The sequence below is a fragment of the Python bivittatus genome, unplaced genomic scaffold, assembly GCF_059951505.1.
Source record: "Python bivittatus isolate LINGU-HERP-01145 unplaced genomic scaffold, Pbiv_v1 ctg000210_np1212, whole genome shotgun sequence".
NCBI classification, from domain to species: domain Eukaryota; kingdom Metazoa; phylum Chordata; class Lepidosauria; order Squamata; family Pythonidae; genus Python; species Python bivittatus.
In genome coordinates this window covers 10,049,351-10,074,986 of record NW_028277053.1, presented here as the reverse complement: position 1 = coordinate 10,074,986, position 25,636 = coordinate 10,049,351, and the positions used below count along the sequence as shown (strand labels likewise).

Below are 25,636 nucleotides of genomic sequence, written 5' to 3'. Positions count from 1 at the left end.
GGAATGTGAGATTTAGGCTAAAACAGAGGTTTGGAAAGTGGTGAAATAAAAGAATATGTCTTTATTTTATTCCATGTTGTGAAATAGCTTTTCAAGACACCCTTTTAAGGGATTCATAAACATTCTAAAAAACCTGTAATATTTAAGATGATGAACCATTTTTCAGAGCTTTTCATCACCATTGTTGACTTTGCATCTTTGCATACAGACACAGCAGTTAGAATACTGAAATACAGCAGATCAGGTTTGAAAGCAGAACTAACAAGTGTGGATTTATCTATGATTCCTAGGGTGAAATTTGCTTTGAAACAGCCTGAGAACAGTACTGTCTGGGTGTGTGATTTCGGATAGAAAACCATTCTTTGCATACAAATTGCGATAGAAAGGATGACTTACAAATCATTTGATGTATTTAATAGATCAGTTTGTTTTCAGTAAAAATGGGATTGCTGTTTCTATGGACAAGAGAATAGGCAGATCAAACCTGTGCATATCAATAGCATTACACCTCAGCAACACTTTAGGGATGGAGAAGAATGAGAGAAGATGTACCGGTAGAGGCTGGCTGGCTTCTGTTTATAGCAGCTGTGGCTTTAAGGCTTAGTTTTCAGAAATGCAAACATTTGCAGCAAGGTATAAGACAAGAGGAGCTGTGGAAAAATAGATGCCTGTTCCTTCAGAGAAGATCTCTTAAGAGGAGGTGATGGATTCAGAAGGGAACAATCTGCAGTTTTGCATCCCACAGCAAGACGGCGGATTAACACTCCCAGCTTTCAGTACAGGAAGCCTTTTAAATGAATGTAACGTGTGGCTCTTTGTCAGAATCAAAGAACCAACAATCAAGGTGGGGTTTTCAGCTGTTTGTTTTGACTTTTTTAATGTATTCTAAGGCTTGGGCTTCCCTGTCAGTTACAGGAGAGTCTCCGGTGTCAGAGATGTAGGGAGAACAGGCACACCCCACAATTAATTTTCCATTCACATTCAGTTTGCTGGAAGTTACTGATTCGAATAGCCCAGCCCTTTGGATATGATTTCCAAGTGGTGTTTCCGAGCACACGAGAGCACAAGGCTGGCACACATCTGCAACACCTTAAAGCAGACACGTCTTTTCCCAGGATTGCACAGCAGCTGCACAAGGCGTGGCAGATTTCCCATGTTAAAGACGGGTGCTGCACCCACCCTCCCGTGGATTTCAAAGCACCTTTTGGAGATCAAGTCAAAAGCGCTGCCCAGCCTTAGAGTTTATACGCTCCTGATCTTAACAACTTTATAAAGTCAGGAGGAGCCCGGTGGCACCCGTTCAGACTAACCCATTTTATTAAAAGGCATACATTTTATGAGCAGAGCTTCTGCCTTTTAATAAAATGTGTTAATCTGAAAATGTGCTACCAGACGACTCCTGGTTTTTGGCTATGGTGGACTAACATGGCTCCATCTCCTACTATGTGGTTTATCGCAATCAATTTACACAAGCAGAAGATAAAAACAGGATATAATAAAAACAGTCCATAAACAATAAATATTGGGGTGAGTTAGTGGCTGGAGAAGGCAATATCCAAAACAAGGTTTCTGAAAAACACACTGGGATTTAGGATGCTAAAAGAGGAGGTCAGTTGGCAGGCCAGGAACCACTGTAGAAAAGTCTGTGTTGGCTCTGCTGCCATATAAAGGCTCCTTCAAGTCAACCTCCACACATCTCTGTAGTTTTCTTGACCACAATACCAAAGTGATTTGTTGCTCCCTTCTTTGGAGATGCTTCTTCAGTTTCCCAGGCTAGACTTCAGCACTGGGATTCCCTTGAGGTCTCCGCTTCAGGCATTAATGGGGTCTGATTCTGCCCAGCTTCTGAACTTAGACAAAGTCATTCCAGGTGCTGCCACCTGTTGAGACATATGAAAGTCACACTACTCCTTTTGTTTCCCCTCACAATGTAGATGCCAAAAAAAAACAGCATTAGCCATTATTACACTTAGCATTCCAGACTCAGTGACTATGCTGAACGTTCAGTTGTATGTAAATGTGTATAAGCCACCTACATCCCCAAAATGGGAATGGACAACATACAAATTTAAGTAATGTGTGTGTGTATGTGTGTGTGTATCCATCCATCCATCCATCCATCCATCCATCCATCCATCCATCCATCCATCCATCCATCCAGTCTAATCAACCCACTGCAGTCTGAAACCCTCTTCGCTGAAGGTTATGGACCGTAATTGACTATACTGGTCCAGTGTGGGTTGGTAGAGAGATGTTTTTTTGACTTCCCAGTCTAGGGCTGAGAGTGACTGGCCCAAAGTCACCCAGCTGGTTCCATGCCTAAGGGAGGATGAGAATCTGGGTTTCCCCACTGATAGTCCAGCATCTTCACCACACTGGATTTCTAGCTAGGTTTTAAGTATATATTAACAAATTATTCACATTCATCCTTTCTCATCTTTGGTTGCCTTTCTTCTTGTTTTTCTTCCTGGTCTGTTTTCGATCAGAGAATCCTTGGCTTCAGAGGGCCTGGTTATTTTTGTCTATAAACTATATAAAACTGTATACATTAATAAATATATTATAATAAAAGAATACACACACACACATCTCTAGTTTCCAAACTTTTATCTTTAGTCATGTGAATTAATTCCATATGTTTTATTTATCAGTTTGCTACAAGTCAGTTATATTAAATTAGCAGATTTAAAAATATAGATTTAGTTGTCTGTAAATATTATACAAATATCTTATAAATAGCTGCTTTATTAACAGTAAAATCCTATTTGTGAATTATGCTACTTATCCTGTTTTTCTATTGGAACAAAACCATATGCTAGTATAATCTTAATGAAAACACTGCATTTGTAGTTCTGTGCAGCTGGCATACCTGTGCAAGAGAAAACAGATTGATTATTTTTATAACATTGGGAAATAACTTCTGTATATATAATGGTTTTTTTCATTAGAATTGTTGAATGAACTGGTTCTGTAGAACCAAAAGCAATTCTGCAAAATCTTGAGAAATGCATTTTGAGAGACATATTTTACAAAACCAAAACTGTTTGTTGTTTTTTTTTTGGTGAGTCTTGTTGCTAATTTGCATCTTCTTGTGTTCAAGAGAAACTGTCCCTGGAAGGAATAGTGGTTCAACGTGCAGAATGCCGACCTGCGGCCAGTGAAAATTACATGAAACTGAAAAGGTGAGCCTTCCTTTTTTGATCATTTGTTGGAATGTATGTGTAAGGTGCAAAGGAGGGTGAGTGATTTGAGCAAACATATTAAGGCCACTGATGCAACTCCAGTGCGCTTGCCCAGAGTCAGTTCAGTTCTGGGCCAACATATCTTCCCCATCCCTAATTTAAATTACCCTGAAAAGAAGTTGCCCCCTTTAATTTTTCCCTGGATCTGTTTCAATTTCAGTTGTGTTCTACTCAGACATGCCTGTTCATCCACAATAAATAAAGAATTTATTCCTTCTGAAAGGATTATAATAAGTACAGTAGGATCGGGTGCTTATTAATTAATTAATTAATGAGATAACATGAAGTAATCTGGGAAAATATTTATCCTATCTTTACCCTTTAATCATGTAAAGAGCCTACTTTGCTCAGAATCCAAGTGATTATACCCCCAGAGCACTTAATTTTGGCAAACAATTAGGAGATAACCCTAGTGAAATGGAAAGATTGCAGAGTTTACAAGAGTTAAATGGTTGGCCATTCACATATATTTAATCACCCAAGCCTGCCTACCCAGCACAAAGTCTAGTTGGCCAGGCTATGTTAGGTTATTCTAGAACAAAGGTTCCTAAACTTTTTGCCATCACACCTCCCTTTAGTGTAATGTGTACACTTTAGTGTAATGTATACACCTCCCCTAAAAATGCAAACACCAAAATGAACACAAATGGCTGGATACCCTTATATGTTCAGTACCTTATTCTGTGTGTTAACTCAGAAGTACTACATACATCTTTATCCAACAAGATTTGACCAGTCTATCGAAGCTGGAACAGTCCCACATTTGCCCTCTTCTTATGCTTTCTGGTATTTTTCCACCAGAGTACCATTGTTTCATCTGGTTCACATGGGAACTATCTCTGGATCTGAGGACCACTTCAGGTTTTGAGAACAATCTCTTGTGTCATCATAGAAATCTTCATTCTTGTATTTTTAGACTTGCCGTAGAAACTAACATCCATATGAACAACCCTTCTGCTTTGTGGCCTGCTTTAAGGGAGTCTCATACATGCTAGTTCTTATCTTCATACAAATGCATAGCACAAGGTATGTGTGTTTGTAGGTACTAGTGCATGTGTGTGTGTGTAGGAATCAAATAGCTCCAAATTAGTCTATAGTAACATCAGGAACAACATGATAGGAACAAGATCAAAAAGAGCAGAAGAAGCCATCCTTTAATAAACTAGTAAGAACTATCGAATAAAAAAAAAAGTCCATGCTTTATTTCCTACTTATGGTACACTGTAGGCCATTTTTAAAACCTTTTTTGGTATCACTCACTTGTTCTGTCCTGAACACACTGTTCATTATTGGTACTTATAATCACTTAATGTACTCAACTTGCACCTAGCATGTTCCTCTGATGCTCTGTCTGCCCAAGGGAGGAAGATTGTTGGCTTTCTCTTTTCATAACCTTCTCATCCTCTTCTGCTGGTAAAAAGAAGATGAAATTTCCCCTGTAAATGTGGTGGTCCCACTGTAATAAGAAGAGCAGGCAATCCGTGTGTGTGCACACATTTCTATATGCTCACAAGTTGAACCAATGCAGAAGAACAGCTTAAGTAATTTGCACCTAGATGCTGAGGAGGAAGAGGAAGATCTACAGTATAAGATGGTTATCGTTCTTTGGCATTGTGCTTTGGTTGCACCCTGATCCAGGTGAATTTTTCTTAAGGGGGCACCCTTCCCCTTCCCATTTAGCACTTCTGTCATCAAGAAGAGTAAGACATTTGAGGAAAGAAATTGTGACATATGTTTACTTTCCCTTTTCAATCTACTGTACATAATTTGGATATTCTTCCATGTTTTATCCTTTTTTCTTTTTTTTTGTATTTTAATATATAATAGTTACCAGATATCTGTCAGGGTCATGTCACCTGTCTGATTTCCAGCACAATAATGGGGCAAAATGTTTGAACAAATTTGCTTAATTAAATCCCTGGAGAATTTAACTGGTTAAGTTCTGAAGACACTTAGAAATGGATTCCATTAAGTTATTACATATAGAACTTATTTTGTGTATGTCATCTATGTTTTAGAAACAGCCTGTTTGAATTCCCCCTCAGTTTTAGAAAAAGAACACAAACCTCAAAGAATTGTAGCACGTTTTCTTTCTTTGTAACATAAAAACTGGAAAAGAATTTCCAACAGGAAGTGTGAGGGAAAAAAAGAACAAAAAGTTAAATTGCTATGGTGTGTAGCTCTCGGCCATTCTGCTTTGGCTACTTTTTACAAGCAATTCTTAAGCAGTGTAGCGGCTTATGATAGAAACCAGTTCTGTCCTCGTAACAACCTGGAGTGTGTCATCACTGTATGAATAAAATTACTAACAGGGTTTTCCATTTTCTTGTGCTTCATGCAATAAGTGCACCGTGGTTCATTTGATGCATAATAGTGAGATGTTTTCCCTTAAAAATGGGATTCCTAACACAAAGACGTTGCATTTTCCCAACATTTAGCTATATTTCTTGTAATGTGGATAAGAGATTCTTCCCCAGGTATCATGATTATATGATTTGTGGTACAACCATGTATGATTCCAATATCATTGCATGGGATTTTAATAATATTTAGATTAGAATCATGGAATTAAAGGCCTTGGAAGACCTCTAGCCCATTCTGCTGCTCAGAGAGGGTGGCTATAACTACACCATCCCTGACTGAAGGGTAGCCATCTTCTGCTTAATTACTTCCCATGAAGCAGGATCTACTATCAGCAAGCCATATATTATTAGGTAGTGTGTATCATTAGTGTCAGACTTCATATCGGATCTGGCAGTAAATGTCTCCTCTCCTGAAATTCAACTCCACACTCAGTAGCTAACTGCAGAGATTTCAAAGATGTAACGTGGCTAGATAAGTAGTTTTTAGATGAAAAGTTATCATATATATTCAGAAGATTGCTTCTTCCGTAAAATATTCACAGTATCAATTAGGTGAAACCTTTTGCTCAGAAGCTACAGAAGATAAACCTGCTCCTATCCTCTGTAAAATACTGTAAAACTAACTTTGGAGAAGGAAGGTGTGAACTGCTAAGGGGGGGCTTCCAGAAGAAATTACACAGTATTGAGAAAAAGGGAAGTGTGTGAAAGAAATTTAAAATACCCCCTTCTCCCCCCAGTTTTCCTTAGTATAAGATGGGGTAGGGAGAAGTTGGGCAAAGTTTCATGATTCTGTGATAATACCCTACAACAATAAAAAGATTCTTGGAAGCTCTCCTGTGCTTGTTTCTTGACCTTGAAGAGCTGACATCCTCTTTATATAACCTTTTAGATATTTGAAGACCAGTGCCATACCTCCCCATAATATAATCTTCAGGCTAATATTGGCTAGCGCTTTCTCAGAGGCGTTGGATATTCAGTAGAGGTAGTGAACTAGCTCAGATTCAGATTATTTGATTTGGAGAGTTGGTTCAAATTGAAAAAGAGATGTATTCAGTTTCACCATTCAGCCTTGTAGTTCAGTCCAAATTGTTGTTGATCCAATTTAGAGACTCATTTAGATTGTGAGATTCAGATGAATCACCTTCTAGTTGAATCACTGAATTTAAACTTTCCACAACCCGAGTACCGAGATACTCCTCCCACGCAATCTAGAAACTGATCCAATTTGTCTATCTCTGGAGTATAACCAATATACTCCAACCAATCAACGCATAATAAAACAGAGATGCTAGTTCTCATGTTCTGGAATACTAGGTTAATGAAACCTAAGATTATATCAGTCCTTTAGCAAATACATCTCACTCTGATTTAAGTTCAGATTGTGTTCAAGACATAAAATCTAGATCCTTTTTCCACATAGTGATGTTCAGTCAGATGCTTCCTACCTTAAAGTTATGTCTGAATTGATTTGAGGGACAAGATTTTACTTTTCTCTCCTTATTCAGATGGTCTCAACAGAGGCTTTATAGCTGATTCTTGGATTTCTGGGAAAGTGCTATAATATTAATTAACTCATGCTCCCTTTTCATTGGATTTACTTGGTATGTCCTTGTGTTGCTAGCTAGATACAAATCATGAATCTTATTTTATTGAGTCTCAGAATTTTTTGAAAAAATCATCAGATAGAATTGGGAAAATTGCTTTTACCCAGAGTTGCAAAAGTTGTAGAAAAGGGAAATGAAAATGGTCAACAGGTTGCATTAATAATTATAATTAGAAAAAAGGTGCACATTCTAACAATGTATAAATAAATAGATGGTATAGAAAAAGTAGATAATGAGATTAGAATCTCAGGATCATCTAATAAAGCTGAGTGAGTGGGATATTCAGACCAGATCAAAGGAAGTATTTCTTCCTGCAATACATAGTTTAACTGGATAGTTTACAAGGAGATTAGTGGAGGGTAGGACTTTCATTAGTGGCTAGTAAGAGTGGCTATATATTACTCTGATTTTAGAGGCAATGCACCTCACAAAAGTTTGCTGAACAATAGGAACAGAAGAGCACTATTTACATACCTGTCAAGCTTGTTTCAGAAAGCCATCTCCTTGGCTAGGGCTACCATATCTTAAAAAATCTAGATGAGTCCAAGATGACAGCAAAGGATGAACGGTTTTCTGCATCTCTTGGCTACCGTTTAATTGTCATCTAGGTCTTTGCAGGCCTGCTCTGGTGGACCTAAGCTTAGTTATTCTGGGAAACGGAATGTTGGGTTCGCTTGGCCTTTGTCTCAAATTGATTTTGGAAATGTTGCCTAATTTGAGAATGCTATTTTTGTTATTTTTTTTTAATAAATATAGTTCCATTTTCTTGCTTGAAAGATTGAGATTCTTGCTTACGAACAGCCTTACAAACTTGGAGGTGAGACAGCAGAAATGTCTACTATCTTCTCCTAAATGTGGCCTTTCCATGTCTCTTCCTTTTGATCTGCTGACTGAAAAATTGGTACATTTTAGCTCATTCATTTTCTGTGAATAGACTTGTTTTTGTACTCACCTGAAGTCTTAGGCTATATTCATTCTGGGAGCTCCCTCTTGCTAGAACCTGTTTTGTGCTATTGTGGACCAGGATTGGTGGTGAGAATTCCCCTTGGAGTCATTTTTTTAGCCTCAGCAAACTCCTGTTTTCTAAGATTTCTCAGAATTCTTTACTTGCAAGTTATGAATTGTTTGTCCAGGTTATCCTGTTTTTAAATATAAAATAATACTGGGCCATTTGTTGAAACAGTTAACATCTACTTCTCATCTGTTGCATTCTGATATATTTGAAAATTGAAGAATTGGAAATGTTGAATATTATCTCAGCTTTTTTCTTCGCATGATGTGTCTGCAGTAACGTGGAACATTCGTTACACATTTCTGTATTTCAGATTTGGAAACATCATTTCAAGTTTGTGGGGAAATATGTAAATCATTTGAGAGACTTCATTTCAAATACTTTGCTGTAAATATTGTGTATTATTAAATCCAATTTAGGGAAGATGGGATTGTATAAACATCAGCAAATGGCAGTCATAGCTCTCAAATCCTGGGCCATTCTGCTAAGAGAGGAATTAAACTTTTAGGTGTTTTCTTCCCCCAATTAACCCTATTTCCTCTCCCCTGTGTTCTTTGTAGGGGAAAACAGAATTATTTATTGAAAAATTCACCTCCCAGGCTTGCCACAAGAAAAATGCACAATAAAAGAAAACAGATATAATAATTTAAGGCTTCTTTCTATCTTATTTTAGTGCAAGCCTTAAATTATTATATCTGTTTTCTTTTATTGTGTATCTCAGAAAATCTGTCATTATTACCTAAAACTTCTTAGGAGCGACTCTTATGATTTCCTACCTCAGTCCTTTTCTTCACTCTGAGCAATTTATTTTTTAGATTTTTTTTATCCCGCCTTTATTATTTTTATATAACTCAAGGCGGTGAACATATCTGATACTCTTTCCTCCTCCTATTTTCTTCACAACAACAACCCTTTGAGGTGAGTTGGGCTGAGAGGGAGTGACTGGCCCAAAGTCACCCAGCCGGCTTTCATGCCCAAGGTGGGACTAGAACTCACCGTCTCCTGGTTTCTAGCCTGGAGCCTTAACCACTAGACCAAACTGGCTCTCAATTAAATTTAATTAATTTAATTTAATTTAATAATTAAATCTATTTTAACATCTAAAGAAAATAGGATGGAAATCCAAATTCATATGAATAAATGGATCCTGTCTTTACTTACTACTTCATTGGAAGGAACAACATTTCCCAAACTGGGCTTGTTGGGTGGAAAGAATACATGACAAATACAAGGCCTGAATCGTATGCTACCTTGATTTCAGCAACACTTGAGAATTTTCAAAATATCTGGTGTTTGATTTTCATTTCTTTTTTTAAAATGGCTTTAACTTCAGTTCTTCTAAGTGTTTCAGTTCCTCTGGAGATTTAAAACACAGAAAAGAAAGCACTTCTTCTCACAGCATATTGTTAACCTGTGGGATTTATGAACACAATATGTGATGATGGCTACTAACATGGATGGCTCTAAAAGAGGATTGGATAAATTCATGGAGGACAGGTTGATCAAGGGTTATTGGTCTTGAGACACAAGCTAACCTGTGGGTTGGGAATGTTAGATTGCACTCAGCATCTGTCAAGGGTTACCTCCAGGTTGGAAATGCTAGGTTGGATTCAGCATCTGCTTAGGAATCAACACCATGGTCCTGTACCCACAATCCATTCTTAATGTATTCAACCACTAACTCATAGCTCTTTATTAGTGGTTCTAACAGCACACAATCATGCTAAATGGGTCACAAGCTACCAGTTGGGAAGTAGAGTTTCCATTACAAAGTGCTTGGGGATTGGATAAATTCATGGAGACCTATCAGGGGGTAACACAATACCATGCCTCCAATACCAGTTGCAGGGGAGAAGGTTTTATCTCCATCTCCTGCTTGTGAGTCCCTGTAGTTATCTAGACTAAAATGCCAGACTAAATGGGCCTTAACCTGATCCAGCAGGGCTATTTGTATGTTTTTAATGTATCCCTCAAGACCAAAAGCCCTGTGCAGCATTGAGGATTAATGCAGGCCAAGCTTGACAAGAGTTAAATGATACATACATGCTAAAAAGTACATTGTTTCTGAGGAGAAATAAAGTGCAAGTGAGAATCTTGCTGTAGGTTTAAAGGCCTCTGTTCTTGAGACAAATGCCTCTGTTCTTGATCTTTTTAAAAAAAGAGATTTCCATTTAAAAGTTACATTTTTATGAACAAAGGTCTGGAAATAAAAGGCTTCAGAAGCTTTGTAGTTAAATTGTGAGAGCTTCATGAAAGAAGTGGAAGTCATTAGTCCTCTTTCCAAGCTGTCCTATATTTGGAACCACTTACTTCAAAGTTCTTCTGGGATAAATAATCTTTTCATCTGAGCATGAAAGAAAAAAAGGAGAAGACTTATTTTAACAGATTTCTCTACTTGAATACTAGTAGAGATACTGCAAACTGAACTATAAGTTTGGCTTTCCTTTGAATTGAAATACCTAGAGTGATAGCCAGAGTTGCATAGATGAATTTTAGTTCATGCACAAGAACATTCTTGTTCTCTTCTCCAAGTCTACAAGCACTTATATTCCTTCCAAAATCTAATTCAGAGCCTTATGTTTCTCTGTTGAAGATGGGACGAGAGCTGGCATCTGTCCATCTTATCTATAGTTGCCTTTCCTTTGGCAGCAGACACCAGTTATCAGGACTGACAGAGATACAAGAAGAACCCAACTTAAAGGAATTCAAGTCTCCAGAACCAGACAGATGACATCCCAGAGTATTGAAGAAGTTGGCAGAGGTGATCTCAGAATCTTTTTCAACTGACTTTGAAAGCTCTTTGAAAACTTTGAGAATTGGTGAGATACTGGAGGATTGAGGAAAACTTAATTGCAGTATTCAAAAAAGGAAGGAGGAGACTTGGGTAACTACACACTAGTTAGTTGAATCTCTATACTTGGTAGGGTACTAAAACTGATTGTTAAAGGTAGGATATACAGTCAGGTCCAGAAATATTGGGACATCAACACAATTCTAACATCTTTGGCTCTATACACCACCACATTGGATTTGGAATGAAACAAACACAATGTGCTTTAACTGCAGACTGTCAGCTGTAATTTGAGGGTATGTACATCCAACTCAGGTGAATGGTGTAGGAATTACAACAGTTTGCATATGTGCCTCCCACTTGTTAAGGGACCAAAAGTAATGGGACAGAATAATAATCATAAATCAAACTTTCCCTTTTTAATACTTGGTTGCAAATCCGTTGCAGTCAATCACAGCCTGAAGCCTGGAACGCATAGACATCACCAGACGCTGGGTTTCATCCCTGGTGATGCTCTGCCAGGCCTCTACTGCAACTGTCTTCAGTTCCTGCTTGTTCTTGGGGCATTTTCCCTTCAGTTTTGTCTTCAGCAAGTGAAATGCATGCTCAATGGGATTCAGGTCAGGTGATTGACTTGGCCATTGCATAACATTCCACTTCTGTCCCTTCAAAAACTCTTTGGTTGCTTTTGCAGTATGCTTTGGGTCATTGTCCATCTGTACTGTGAAGCGCCATCCAATGAGTTCTGCAGCATTTGGCTGAATGTGAGCAGATAGTATTGCCCGAAACCCTGCAGAATTCATCCTGCTGCTTTTGTCAGCAGTCACATCATCAATAAATACAAGAGAACCAGTTCCATTGGCAGCCATACATGCCCACGCCATGACACTACCACCACCATGCTTCACTGATGAGGTGGTATGCTTAGGATCATGAGCAGTTCCTTTCCTTCTCCATACTCTTCTCTTCCCATCACTCTGGTACAAGTTGATCTTGGTCTCATCTGTCCATAGGATGTTGTTCCAGAACTGTGAAGGCTTTTTAGATGTCATTTGGCAAACTCTAATCTGGCCTTCCTGTTTTTGAGGCTCACCAATGGTTTACATCTTGTGGGGAACCCTCTGTATTCACTTTGGTGAAGTCTTCTTTTGATTGTTGACTTTGACACACATACACCTACCTCCTGGAGAGTGTTCTTGATCTGGCCAACTGTTGTGAAGGGTGTTTTCTTCACCAGGGAAAGGATTCTTCGGTCATCCACCACAGTTGTTTTCCATTGTCTCCCAGGTCTTTTGGTGTTGCTGAGCTCACCGGTGCGTTCCTTCTTTTTGAGAATGTTCCAAACAGTTGTTTTGGCCACGCCTAATGTTCTTGCTATCTCTCTGATGGGTTTGTTTTGTTTCTTCAGCCTAATGATGGCTTGCTTCACTGATAGTGACAGCTCTTTGGATCTCATCTTGAGAGTTGACAGCAACAGATTCCAAATGCAAATAGCACACTTGAAATGAACTCTGGGCCTTTTATCTGCACATTGTAATTGGGGTACTGAGGGAATATCACACACCTGGCCATGGAACAGCTGAGAAGCCAATTGTCCCATTACTTTTGGTCCCTTAACAAGTGGGGGGCATATATGCAAACTGTTGTAATTCCTACACCGTTCACCTGAGTTGGATGTACATACCCTCAAATTAAAGCTGACAGTCTGCAGTTAAGGCACATTGTGTTTGTTTCATTCCAAATCCATTGTGGTGGTGTATAGAGCCAAAGATGTTAGAATTGTGTCGATGTCCCAATATTTCTGGACCTGACTGTATGTGAGCACTTAGAAAAGAATCCTGTGAGGAGGCCAGCAAATCATGTTGGGCTCACCTTATCTATTTTTATGATAACTTATTAGACCAAAGGAATGCTACAGAGCATTCCATAGTCTTAATAAAATGTTTGACAAGTTCTCTTGATATCTTTGTAAGATAAATAAACATCAGTTAGATGGTGGATTTGCAACTGATTAAATAAACATACCCAAAGGATGCTCTTAAATAGTTCTACATTAACTGATAGGGCTACATCAGCATCTTTAAAAATTACCCATATGATGGAAATAATGCCTATTCACTTTACAGATGATGTTAAGCTTTACAAGTGTGAATCCAGCACAACTTGCTGGCCCCTAGAAATGATAGCATTATATTTTTAAGTGCTCACAGGTATCCTACTTAAGAGTCAGTTCTAGTAGTACCTTGCCAAGTATGGAAATTCAACTAACTAGTGTGTTGTTATTCATGTCTCCCTCTTCCTTTTTTGAATTTTGGGATTATGTTTTCCTGTCTTCAGCAACTCACCAGTTCTCCAGTGAACTGGAGAAAATCAGTGGAAAGACAGATTCTGAGGTCATTTTCATTAGTTCCTTCTTCAACCATCTGAGTTGTACTTTGGCTCTGGAGACTTGAATTCCTTGGATTGAATAACATCTTAGAGGACAAAATCTCATTTCCAAGTGATCTTCACAGACTTGAACATTGGTCCAGATGCAACAGGATGAAGTTCAGTTGAGACAGATAGAAGATCCTGCACCTGGGAGGGAAAAATCAGATCTATAGGGTGGGGGAAATCTGGCTTGGCAGTGTGTGTAAGAAGAAATACTAATGGAATACCAGTTGATATGAGCAAGCAGTATGCTGTTGCTGCTGCGGCAGCAAAAAAAGCCAATGCAGTCTTGAACTACATTAACAAAAGCTTTGTGGACAGGTCATAGGGACATAATAGCCCTTCATTTGTTAGATCCCATTTGGGATATCTGTGACCAGTTCTGGGCACCACACTCTAAATGGATGTGAGAAAGCAAAGAGAGGGTTCAGAGGAGACCTCCCAGGATGACAAGGTGTCTGGAAACCAACCCCTTGTCTGCCAAAAAGAAGATTGAGGCAAGATATGATAGCAGTATACAGATATCTAAAAATCTGTCATGTACAAGAAGTGGTGGGCTGCCGAAACTCAGGGTAGGGCAAAGGCCAGTGGCTTGAAATTAAAAGGAAGTGTATTCAGGGTGAATTTTAGGATGTATTTCCTAATGATGCATGCCACTAAGTAGTGGAACAGCTGTCTAGAACAGTGATAGACTCCCCTTCACTAGAGGTTTTCAAATGGGGGTTCAATGATTTAGTGGATCCTGCACTGACAAAACCTTGGACTGGATTAGCAACCATTCTCTGGTCACACCAACCCTTAAGGATGTACCTTTCATCACAGAGTATCAGCTCCCCTACCAAATACGACTGTTTTCATGCAGCTTCCATTACCTTCTTCATTTGAACAGTCATGTTTGGCTATTAGTGGGTATTACTATATATCCAGTACCCCTGAATCCAGGAACTTTCATTGATTGAATTTCAGGGATGATGTCTCTTTCCCAATTCGGAATTAAGTGTGTGTCAGGCTTTGGTTGCCTTCCTGCTGCCAGAGCATGCTGCGAAGGTTCATCTAACGTCAGCTGGGCTTGCAGCCATGCCTTTAAAAATAAGATGTCACTTGCATGACAAAGACCAGTCTCAGAACGAGGGAATTAAACCAAATACAGTTGGTGATGCTTCTTTCATCATATCGAAAAAGCAGGGCAAGAGAGCCTCTCAGAAGATGGGCTGCCACTTTTTTAACATTCATAATTGGCTTTAATTTAAAATATTTAAGAAGAATATTCTTGTCATTGTGCAGCAAGTCACAGGATTTGTCTTCCCAAACCATTGACATTATATCTTATTGGATTTCAATTGTTGAAAGACTCTGGGAGTCGGTTTGTTTGAGAAAGTAGGTTTATACTTAATAGGTATAATTCAAGAATGATGGTCTGTTAAACAGAATTAGAATGGATGAAATTAAGATTATAACTCTGGAGAATTGGGAAGTCTCCATCTCTCTCTGGTGTCTGTCTCTCTCAACTGTGTCCCAACCAACTCTGAAAGTTAGGAAAAAACAGATGTTGCAAACACAAGGCTGTGGATTCAGTATCCCATAAGGATAGTGGATAGCGTGAGGCTACAAGATCCATGTGGCTCCATAAATTCTTTTTATTTCCTCCCCAGCCTCCACATGTCCTTCCAATTATGATTACAAAAATTGGTAGCCCAGTTTACCAATTTTTTTCCAGGTGTGAGACACTGGAACTATAGCTTAAGCACTGAAAGGAGTTTCAGATAGTTGAAAAACAAAATTGAGATAAGACCCCAGCCAATCCCAGGACAAAAACAAGGAAGTCTGCCCACAGCCCTATGTGTGGCATTGTCTTGCCTAGATTCCATCATTGCCCCATGAGGCTTCAGTTGTCCCCATTAGTGTTACCTGCTTAAGCTCATAAGCTATCGGCGGCCCAAAATTGGTCAGCTGTTTCCTCAAAACATCTTCCTTCTCTCCCTCTTGAAAGAAACAATTGGTGACTTTTCAAGAGCCTGTTTATGAAGACCCTCGTTTTTATTTTAATCTGCTTTTATTTATAAGCATAACCTAACATTTCCATTTCTGCATGTTTGTTTTTTAATGGCTATCAATGAAGATTTTGGAACTGAGGTTAGGATAATTGGTCTGAAACATTCTACATTGCATTTCTTGGCATAGTATTTTATCTTTTGAAACAAATTTCCTATCCGTGTATACTGCCTTGATGAAAAATTATACTTAAAAGGACAATAGGAAGATCTGAAATACTGGGAAACCTTCTGGCGCAGTGTTTTTGAACCTCAGCAACTTTAAGATGTGTGGACTCCATGCTGACTGGGGAATTCTGGGAGTTGGAGTCCACACATCTTAAAGTTGCTGAGGTTGAGAAACACTGTTTTGGAAGAACCAGACAGGCCTCTTTTTTGATCTTTGACTGTAAATCAGTAAAGGAAAGTGAGGATAGGCCCCTCCACAGGGCTGTCGAGAAGTGAGTTTGGAAGGGTGCTGCAGAGTTTTTAAGATTTAAGATTGGATGTTTTTAACTATCTGGGATTTTATGGAGGCACTTAATGTGTCATTGTAAGCCACCAAAATTCTCTTGAGGAAGGGGCATACAAATACTTAACACAAGTATTTCCGGTATCAGAAGAACCATTCCTCTGAAGAACAGTGGCACAAGGGTGCTGCCTTTTCTTGGCCTTGAGGAGCAGAAGGCTAGTCTCCATGAACCTCTGGCCTGGTCCAGTGATGGAGATAAGGAAGGATTGAGTGAAGTGTGCTCAATGTTTGGAGGATGACATGTTCTGGCTCCAAAACATCCTGTTCTGGCATTTTGAGAAGGGACTGGGGCGTTCCAACTTCCCTGGCAGCACTGGGATGTGGTTCCAACCTTATTTCGAAGGGAATCCTCAGAATGTCACTTTGAGGCTGAAAGTTAGCTTCCCAATGTTTTTCCAGGAAGAAACTCTTATAAGGAATTCCTTGCCCCACTGCTGGTAGCTTCAGGCTTCTGTGTGAAATCACAGAGAGATGTGTATTTTTTATTCATTTCAGCTTTATTCCTAGCTCTGAACTGGACGCTTTTGCAGGTTTGTAGCAAGTCTTATTGCCGATGTTGCCATGCGTGCAGCCAAACAGCGCACTCTCTTTGTGGGGATCGTGCATGCCTTCACCTGCCAGCTGGAATTGATTTATTTTTTTCAGTTGCACACTAGGAACCTGGCAGCTCTTCCCGATCCTATTGTGAGGGATTTAGGAACACTCCTCCTAGTTGTGAGAAAATGTAACGTCTTCGTAAAACCTGTGTAATGACTGTGCATGCCGTCTGCCGTTGAGGAAGACTGTCTGCACGGCTGCTTTGTGCTTTGAAAAGGCAGACAAAGAAAGGAGTGTGGCATATGGCCATGGGGGGGCTTAATTTATGCAGGGGGGCTTAATTTATGCTTAATGCTTGAATTTGAAGCATTTCATCTGAGCAGTGAAGATGATTTAGGGGAGAGATGGTTAGAAACAAGTTAGGAGCCATTCTGCAGGGCTGCATCATTTAATTATCATCCCTGTTGGAGGCCAAGTGCCGATGATGATTTCTAGACAGAGCTCTTATGGCAGTGTTAACAATACACTGTTAACAGCTTTGGCACCTGTTGGGCCTCCCATTGTGTCTCATTTGGCCTTTTCCTCCTGGTGGTGTGTTTGCCCTCCCCGCCCTTAAAAACAGCTTGTTTGTTTCCCTTAACAGGAAAAACAGAAACCAATGGTCATTTTAAGACTGTCTGTATAGGAGTATATTTCCAAGCGATCCCTAAAGATAGGCACTGGACAGTGACTGAGTAAGAAAGAAGAAAGCCTGTGTATTGATTTCTAGTTTAAAGGGGCCAGACAATTGCAGAAAGCGATTAGCTGTGTATGATGTTTCATTTTTTACTAAAACCCAGGATTCATCACTGAGCTTGGCGTGAATGCCATGCCATTCCAGTTGAAAACAGCTACTGACCAATGTATCACACCATCATGTTACAAAAACAGGAATGAAATCCTGAGGGGCAGATCCAGATGCCAACTCTTTCCATATTTATCCAGCTACACCATGACAAGACTAATTGTATCACCCGTAGCATCAGGGGCGATAACCCTTCAGTGAGGTTATGCCATCATCTGCCAGCCATGCCCAGTGCCCTTTCTGTTGGATAAGCGAGTCAGTCTCTCTGCAGAGGAATCAGTGGACATCAACCTGGTATGAGCTAGAGTTCATTAGGAGATTTAACACTGTTTCCCACAGAATTTTTTTTTAAAGGCATGGTTTCCTATCATCACAGTTTTTACATTAACTAGCTCTTCAGTGAAAGAATATCTGTGTCACATCAAAATATTGCTTGTTAATGGTCACAGTCTAGCTAATACTATTATCCCACCCTACTTTCCCCTCCCCTTTCTACCCTTCCTCCCAGTGATAGATGTGTGTATTCTGTGCATTTCATAAACTGTGCTCCATAAAAACTTACAAAATAATAAATATATTAATCTTCAAAGAGCCAAGAGGTTCTTTATTGTTAGAATTAAAGAACTGTAACCTCAGGAAGGAATTTGTTTAAATGGGATGGTGTTCACACAAAAACCCACTCTTGTTTACTGCAAGTTGACAGAGGGGCTCATTTTGTACTGCAGTTGTTAAACAATTTGAATCCAAAATCCTAACTGCTCTTCTGTTAAATACCTAGAGATTCATTCGTAGAGTCATCTGCCCCTTGCTCATCTCTGAAGTAGAAGTCAGAGGCTCCAGAGATGAGAACCCTACCCTTTAAACAGTTGCAAGAAACATATGATGGTGGGCATTGAATTCCAAAGCAAAGGGCAACCAAAGATGGGAGCAGGTAATACAAGGTTTAACCAAGATGTGAGTTGGAAGGTCCCCATTTAATTTTTCTGAAATTAAAGGAATCTAAAAATTGGTTTAAAGGTAGCTTGGACAAGAAGACTGGTAGATACCACAAAAGTAGACTTTCACTATGTCCTGCCCAGAATCACTTAGGTGAGATGGGCAGCCATACAAATCGAATTATTATTATTATTATTATTATTATTATTATTATTATTATTATTATTATTATTATTTTGTTTCCACATTGGGGAAATAGAGGTAGATACTTCTCAACAATAGCCTTATTGCAGTTTGGAATGGTTAATGCTAGGAGATTCATAGTTCCTTAAAGGCTGTCGTCATCTTATAGTTGATATAACACTTTTATCCACACACATCTATTTTTACATAAACTAATATCAATATGTAATCCTCTTTTTTGAGAAATGCTATTAATAATTCCCAGTACGAAATTAGGTGTTCTTCGAAGTTTTTCAGACTGGGACTTAATTAAGCTCCCCCCGCCAAGCCCCCCCCCCATGCACTTTTAGCATTGTTTCATTCCATTCTAGCTTTATATATCATGCAGAGAAATCAGTCATGCTTGCAGATGTCTGCTATCGTTAGAATAAAAGTCAGGAAAATAAGAGAGTCTAATGACTCACTGCTCAATCTGGACTGTGCATGAGACACTAACTTAGAAGCAGATCTATAGCAGTAGGTGTAAGGGACATCATGTTTAACAGCAGGCATTGTGCTTTTTGAAATAAGTCCTTTTTATATTTTTCTTGGGGAAGAACTATTTCAGATTTTATGTGCTAAAAAGGTCTTGAAGTGATCTTCTTAGGATATACTGATTGAAACCAGCATAATTTTATAAAAAGAATTGGATTTTCTTTTTAACCTTGGTTCAGAATTGGCAAAATAGCATTTTAAGTAGCTGTAAACAAAATATGAGAACCCACAGCATCTTTTCAGTTGTATTTTTTAAAATCACAATAATATATTTGACCTCAAGTAGTTTTCCATACCTTGTGGAAGCACTTGAGATCTTAGATCTGGGTTCCATATTACATTGACATCTCCATGGGGAATTTTCTGCTTTCCAGCTATAATGTGTAGCAGCAATTAATATGACAATTAAGGCCATTGTGTATTGAATTTCTCAGCCCCCGCACCATGGCCATGATAGCAGAGAAGCCCACTGTGGGGTTTACCAGGTTTTTTGGCAAGTAAAACACGTATTTTGGAGAGCAGAAAAAATAAATGTTGTTGTAGCTGGGGTTTTGGAAGGAACATACTGTTGTGGCTTGTGAATGAAATACACAAGTACATACAGAATTCAGCAGAGGAAACTGGTAACAGAACATCACTTTGTCAGAAATCTGACTGTGTAACCTGGAGGCCATTCTTAATAATGGATTAATGCATTTGTGGTAGATTTTTACCATCTAAGAGCCCTGAAATAAGGAACACTTTTCAAAACTCCGATAAAATGACATTTTCAGAATGTGAACAACACCTACTATATACTGTATGTACTGTTGGGTATATGTAATGTAGGTGTCTGAATGTGATCCTATAGTCAGCAATGGCTCCTGATATTATGGGCAACATTATTATAACCTCTAATAGTATTTACAGAGTTGATAAGAAGACGAAATTGGAATCTGGGTCTGCCACAGGAGTGGTTCCTCTGCCTGTATCATTGTGTGAGGTTCTGTACACTTACTCATCCTTCAGCAAGGTATACTCCCTCCTCTGAAAGCAGCACGGCAGCAAACTCTACGTTGGAGAGGTCAACCCACATACGCACATGAAGAAATAAATGGGTACAAGTCAGATATCAGAAATCACAGCACCTCTACTTAATAAGCAGATAATTCCAGTCATTCTCTTGCTGACTTCAAGGAGCCCACCCTTGAGAAAATTAATTACTGTGACTGATTTGAAAGCAGAAAAAAAGAACCAAGGTTCATTTGATGACTTAACATCAGTTCTCGCTGATTAAATATAGATTAAGGCTTATTTTGTAACTAATCCATCATGTGTGTTACCTAGTAATTCCATGATAGAATGTCCTGGGTTGAATTTTAAAGCCATTTTATATTTGGTCTCTTCCAAAGTAATTCTGCTATGTACCTTTCTCTCCCCATCCTCCCTCCTCTCCTTTGAAATCAACATTGTGTTTAAACATTCTCCATTCCCTGGACTATAAATTTCATGTGATATGCATTTCCTGTGCCGTCTAACCTGTAGGCACATATAAAACCTATAATATACTGTATATTTGTTGGGCTGTAAGATGCTGAAAAAATCTTCATGTTAGTTCAGAGGATTGAAATTGGCTCCTCCATTTAAGAGCGCATCTTGATGTGTTGATAATCACTTTGAGTACTCTAACTATTTATTACCACAACTTCCATGCCATCCCGCTGTTATGCCTCTCATACGGTAGCTGTACAACCAACTGTATTGCAGGCACACAGTCAGTGACTTTCAGCCATACTCAGTGGCTGAATAAAAAGTCCTTTGAAGAAGCAGAGGATGAAGTAGAAAAAGCTAATTCTCTTTTGAAAAACAGAATCATTTCCCCAAGAATGCACTTTCACAGTTCAGGAATACCTGAATGTTTTCTTGATAGTTGCAGTTTCTGTTGAGGAGATGTCTTTCATTATCTATTGAGGTCGACTGTGGTACAGAATGGCACATCCAGAAAATCAAAAGATTCTTCTACATTTTAAACTCTTCTAATTTTTTTTCTGCACAGAAACTGGGACTTTTTTTTTCAGAACTAAGTTTTCAGGGTCATGTATGGTATGTTTGACAGGATTATGTCAAATATGTGCAGGACAGTTTCCTTGCAGAAGATGAAGAGTTTCCTTATGCAGATTTGTGTATGCAAAATAAGGAGCCCCCCATAATTAATGTTTGTTTTGTCTGCACTGAAAACTGAATTCAGAGACAGTCCTAAATGTCTCAGTGACCTTACTCTCCCACGTTTCCACAAAATCTGGCATTTTTTTTACCATTGTTATTAATAATGTATGGTAGTTCACCATTGCACTGTTGGTACAATTTTTATTGCAACTGCTATCCTTTAACAGTTGACTAGAAAGATGAAATACTGTACTAAAATATTCTAAGGGAGCTTGCAGCAACCTAGACTCATACCTACACGGTGGTGTAGGAGAAATCTTCATGTTCCTTGACATTTTTCACACTGTTTAGTGACAGTAGCTTTGTTCTCAGTGTCTCAAAGAGAGATTTTACAGTGCATATCTGTGCAACACATTTCTCTGTTGCTCCAATTGAATGATCCTAAAAAGAGAGACAGTACTGGCTTCCACTGAATTTGTTATCCATTAGAAATCAATCTTCTCTTCTTTTCTAACATTAATAGATGTATAATATTTATTTCATGGTGCTTCTCCTTAAAAAAATAAGGCCTGTGGTGCCTAATCAAAAAAGGTAGTTTACCCTTTGTTAATTTGCTTTTTTTCTGCATTGTGTTACAAATGATTTTTAGCTATGACAACCAGAACTATGCACAGTAGTCCTAAAGTAGGCACACTTCTTAATGTTCTCTCTGATTTTTGCTGTTTCTTCCTTCAGACTGCAGATAGAAGAATCTTCTAAACCTGTAAGCTGGACAATGCAACTAGACAAGGCTGTGACCACGAATTATAAACCTGTGGCTAATCATCAATATAATGTGAGTTACTTTTAACACTTTATTGTGGTTCTTCAGCTAATGTTAGATGCCTTCAAATGGTTGCTGAATATGCAATTCAGCACCAAGCACTATTTAGTAAGGATATAAGATGAGCTAAGATAGAAATCTTGTAGGAAGTCCGAGTGAGGCTTGCTTTGGAACAGACAGCTCTAGCAAATTTGGGGAACCTGTAGCCTTTCTGATGTTGTGGGATTACAACTCTTCATGGTTGGCCACGTTGGCTAATGCTTTGTGAATGTAGCTCAGTGCTTATCCTCTTCAGTACATTTGTGCTTCCATATTGCTTATTGTTAAAGATTCCACTCAGCATTACTAGTGGTATACATCTTTAGATACTACATTGCATACATGGTTGCAGTACAGGAGCATTTAAGCACTGAGCTCCATACATTTTGATCTGAGAGTTTAGCAACGCATGTATCTTTTTCATTGGATAAATGAGACTATGTTATTATAACCACTGACCTGCAACTAACCTATATTGGGACCTACTTTTGAACAGACATGAAGAGAATGCTCACAATATACTAAAAGAATATATTCCATATATAAGCTTCAAACCACCCCTACTCTCTGTTTTTAGACCAAGAAAAGCCGAATATCTGAATGGAAGTATATATTGCCCTTGCATGATACCACTAGTAGTTCCAGCGTCTTCCTTTTCCTTTGCTTTTTTTAAGAGTTAAAACCCCTCACGTCTTCCCTTTCTCAGCTTCTTTGCTGTTGACAACTACCCATCAGCCATTGCTTCCTTCTGTGCTTGCTCATATCCAAAATTTGCAATGAGAGTGGAGCTTGTTGACTGGACATTTGACTTATCACACCAGTAATTATAAAAATCATAGTTGGCAGGCACCAACCTAGGTGTTTTCTCCTGTCTGTTTGACTGGGCAGCTTTCTTCTTCTGTGGTAGCACCTGCTGTGACATGAGCGTGCACAATGTAGAGCCAGAGAGAGATCAGTGGATTTAACTGATCTGCTTGCTCGTTTCAATTCACATGATTAATAGCTTCAGTGACAGCCCTAGTCCCTGGCCTAGAGATTCTTCAAGAAATGGATCTTGGTTCTAATTGCCACTGATCACTCATCTGCCTTGAGATAGCACATGAGGATATAAGAATAGCCCTGCATTTTGACCAACCAGATACCTCTGGAGTGCTTATAAGCAGGAGGTGGAAACGTACCTCTCTCCTCTGTCATTCTCATGTAACTGGAGACCTGCTGCCTCCAAAGCAGAGGTAACAACAATTGAACTTCTGCTGTGGCTTATCCTAGCAAGCACTTCCCCTACTGAGAAGGCAAATCCTTTGTTCTCATATTGTTCTTTCTGCTGTAAGATCTTTTTGTGCTTTGGCAAGTCCTACAAAACAAATGTACAATTAGAGATTTTTAGAAACATTTTAAGATAATTGTCATTCTTTTAGAATTGACTGATGGTACAAAGACACATTAAAATTGGTTTGTTGTGTCAATAATGGTTTTGAGTGTCACATAATTGGGTTGAATTGCTTTATGGGGTAAATTAAGTCTTTTTGTCTTAAAATCCCTTTTCACACTACCATAAAACTGAAGGGAGCTTTATTCTTTCTGTTGTTGCAGTTAAACAGTGCTCCTGAACTAGGTTGAAAACATACTTTTTAAATTATGCTATTTCAATTAATAGATTGACTATGAAAAGAAGAAAAAAGAAGATGGAAAACGGGCCCGGGCTGAAAAGCAGCAAGTGTTGGACATGCTTTTTTCTGCTTTTGAAAAACATCAGTATTACAACATTAAAGACTTAGTGGATATAACTAAACAGCCAGTGGTAAGTACTTTTTCAGAAAAAAAGTCATACAATTTGTTATTTATAAATGGAACAATTCTAAAACTAGATTGTGTAATGTATAGAATAGATTTCCTCAAAATATCTCTTTTAAGTTAATCTTACAGTGAAAAAAATTAAAACAATGTGGTAATTACAAGAGGCTGTTGTGAACCCATTTTACCAAACTAGCTGTATTTCAATTTTTGATTGAGTAATATCCTTAATAGAGTGTGGGAATACTATATCTTGAGTTCAGCAAAGCATTTGACAAAATAGTACATGATGTTCTGTTTAGCAAGTCAATTCACTGTAGGCAAAGTGTTGTGATAATTAAATAGATACATAACTGGCTCGAAAATCATAATCACAGTGTTCCCATCAACAGTTCCTTGTCAAACTAAAGTGAGGAATTGAATGGGGTGCTACAAGGTTCGGTCCTGGGTCCACTACTTGCCAACATTTTTATTAATGAGAGATGAAGAGTTAGAAGAAATATTCAACCAAGTTCATAGGTGGCTAATGCTGAGAAGACGGAATTAAAATTCAAAATGATCTTGATATTATAGAAAATGGGCTGAAAATAATGGAATACCATTTAACAGAGACCCATGTAACTTTCTACACATAGGAAACAAAAATCCAATGCACAGGTAAAAGGTGAGAATCAGTGCTCCTCTCAGCTCTGTGTGTCTGTGTGTGTGTGTGTGTGTGTGTAGGTGTGGAGAGTGGCCATTGCATGCCTACAAACAAGTTTCAGTCTTCCACTCTCTGACAGAGATGACACACTAACACATGTGGTTTTGCAAAGAGGAAAGCGAAGGAAAAACAGGAAGAGGAGAGGCTTCTCACCCAGAAGCTAAGCTGAAGCCCATGGATCTTCTGCAGGACTCCAGGCTCTAGGAGGTATTGAATAGCAGTGGGAAAGAAAAAGCAAAGCAAAGAGGAAAAAAACCCTTCTCACCTGAGTGCTCACCTGCCCAGGCATCTTTTGTTTTGTTTTCAAGAAGTGTTGACCTTGGCCCAGGGTTGCTGGCAATACAGTTGCTGCTCAGAAGACATCATTACTTGTGGATCTGCTTCCCTGATTTAGAAGAAATGTTGGTGGAGATAGTTGGCTTGGTAAGGGTACTTATGAATAAGACATTGGAATAAGTAGTTAATTGCAAACTGAGTATGATTGAGCAGTATGATGTGGCTTGCAGAATAATTTAATATAATTTTAGTCAGCATCAGCAGATAAATACAGAAATGATTGGAAGTGATGGAACCATCACTTAGGTATTGTGTCTGCTTCTGGACAATTCACTTTAAAAATGATTCAGACAAGCCAGAACAGGTTCAGAGAAGGGCAGCAGGGATATTAGCAAGTGAGTTTTGTAAAGAGAGACTGAAGAACCTAGGATTCTTTAGCTTTAGAAGGGTTGACTGAAGAGGAATATGGTAGCATTCTTCAAATAGTTTAAAAAAACATGCCCAGAAGGTTAAGATCTTTGCTCTCCAACCCAAAGCACAAGACATGGAATAATAGACTCAAGTTACAGAAAAGCAGATTCTACAAATAAACAATGCCAAAGACATGGGAAGAAAAATATGTAACTCTGATTTACAAAAAAGGGAACGGTCCAGAGAAACTTCAGTCATGTGGACCAATTTCTTTACTGTGTGTTGAGTATAAGCTATTTATTGCAATACTTGCTGTACAGTTGAGGAATTGCATTTCCTCAATGAATGAAAATAAGCTTCAAAATTTCTCAAGATTCAAATAAAAGAAGTGACTTTACATTTTTTTA

General features: G+C 38.7%; 1 protein-coding gene across 1 annotated transcript in view; it reads left to right on the top strand.

Moving 5' to 3' along the window:
- GTF2F2 (general transcription factor IIF subunit 2) overlaps positions 1–25,636 on the top strand; it is an 82,336-nt gene that overhangs the window by 43,377 nt on the left and 13,323 nt on the right. The window contains exons 6-8 of the mRNA XM_007436478.4: positions 3,101–3,182; positions 21,919–22,018; positions 23,703–23,846. Of these exons, the coding sequence (XP_007436540.1) occupies positions 3,101–3,182; positions 21,919–22,018; positions 23,703–23,846 (326 nt within the window). The remainder of the gene's footprint in view (positions 1–3,100; positions 3,183–21,918; positions 22,019–23,702; positions 23,847–25,636) is intronic.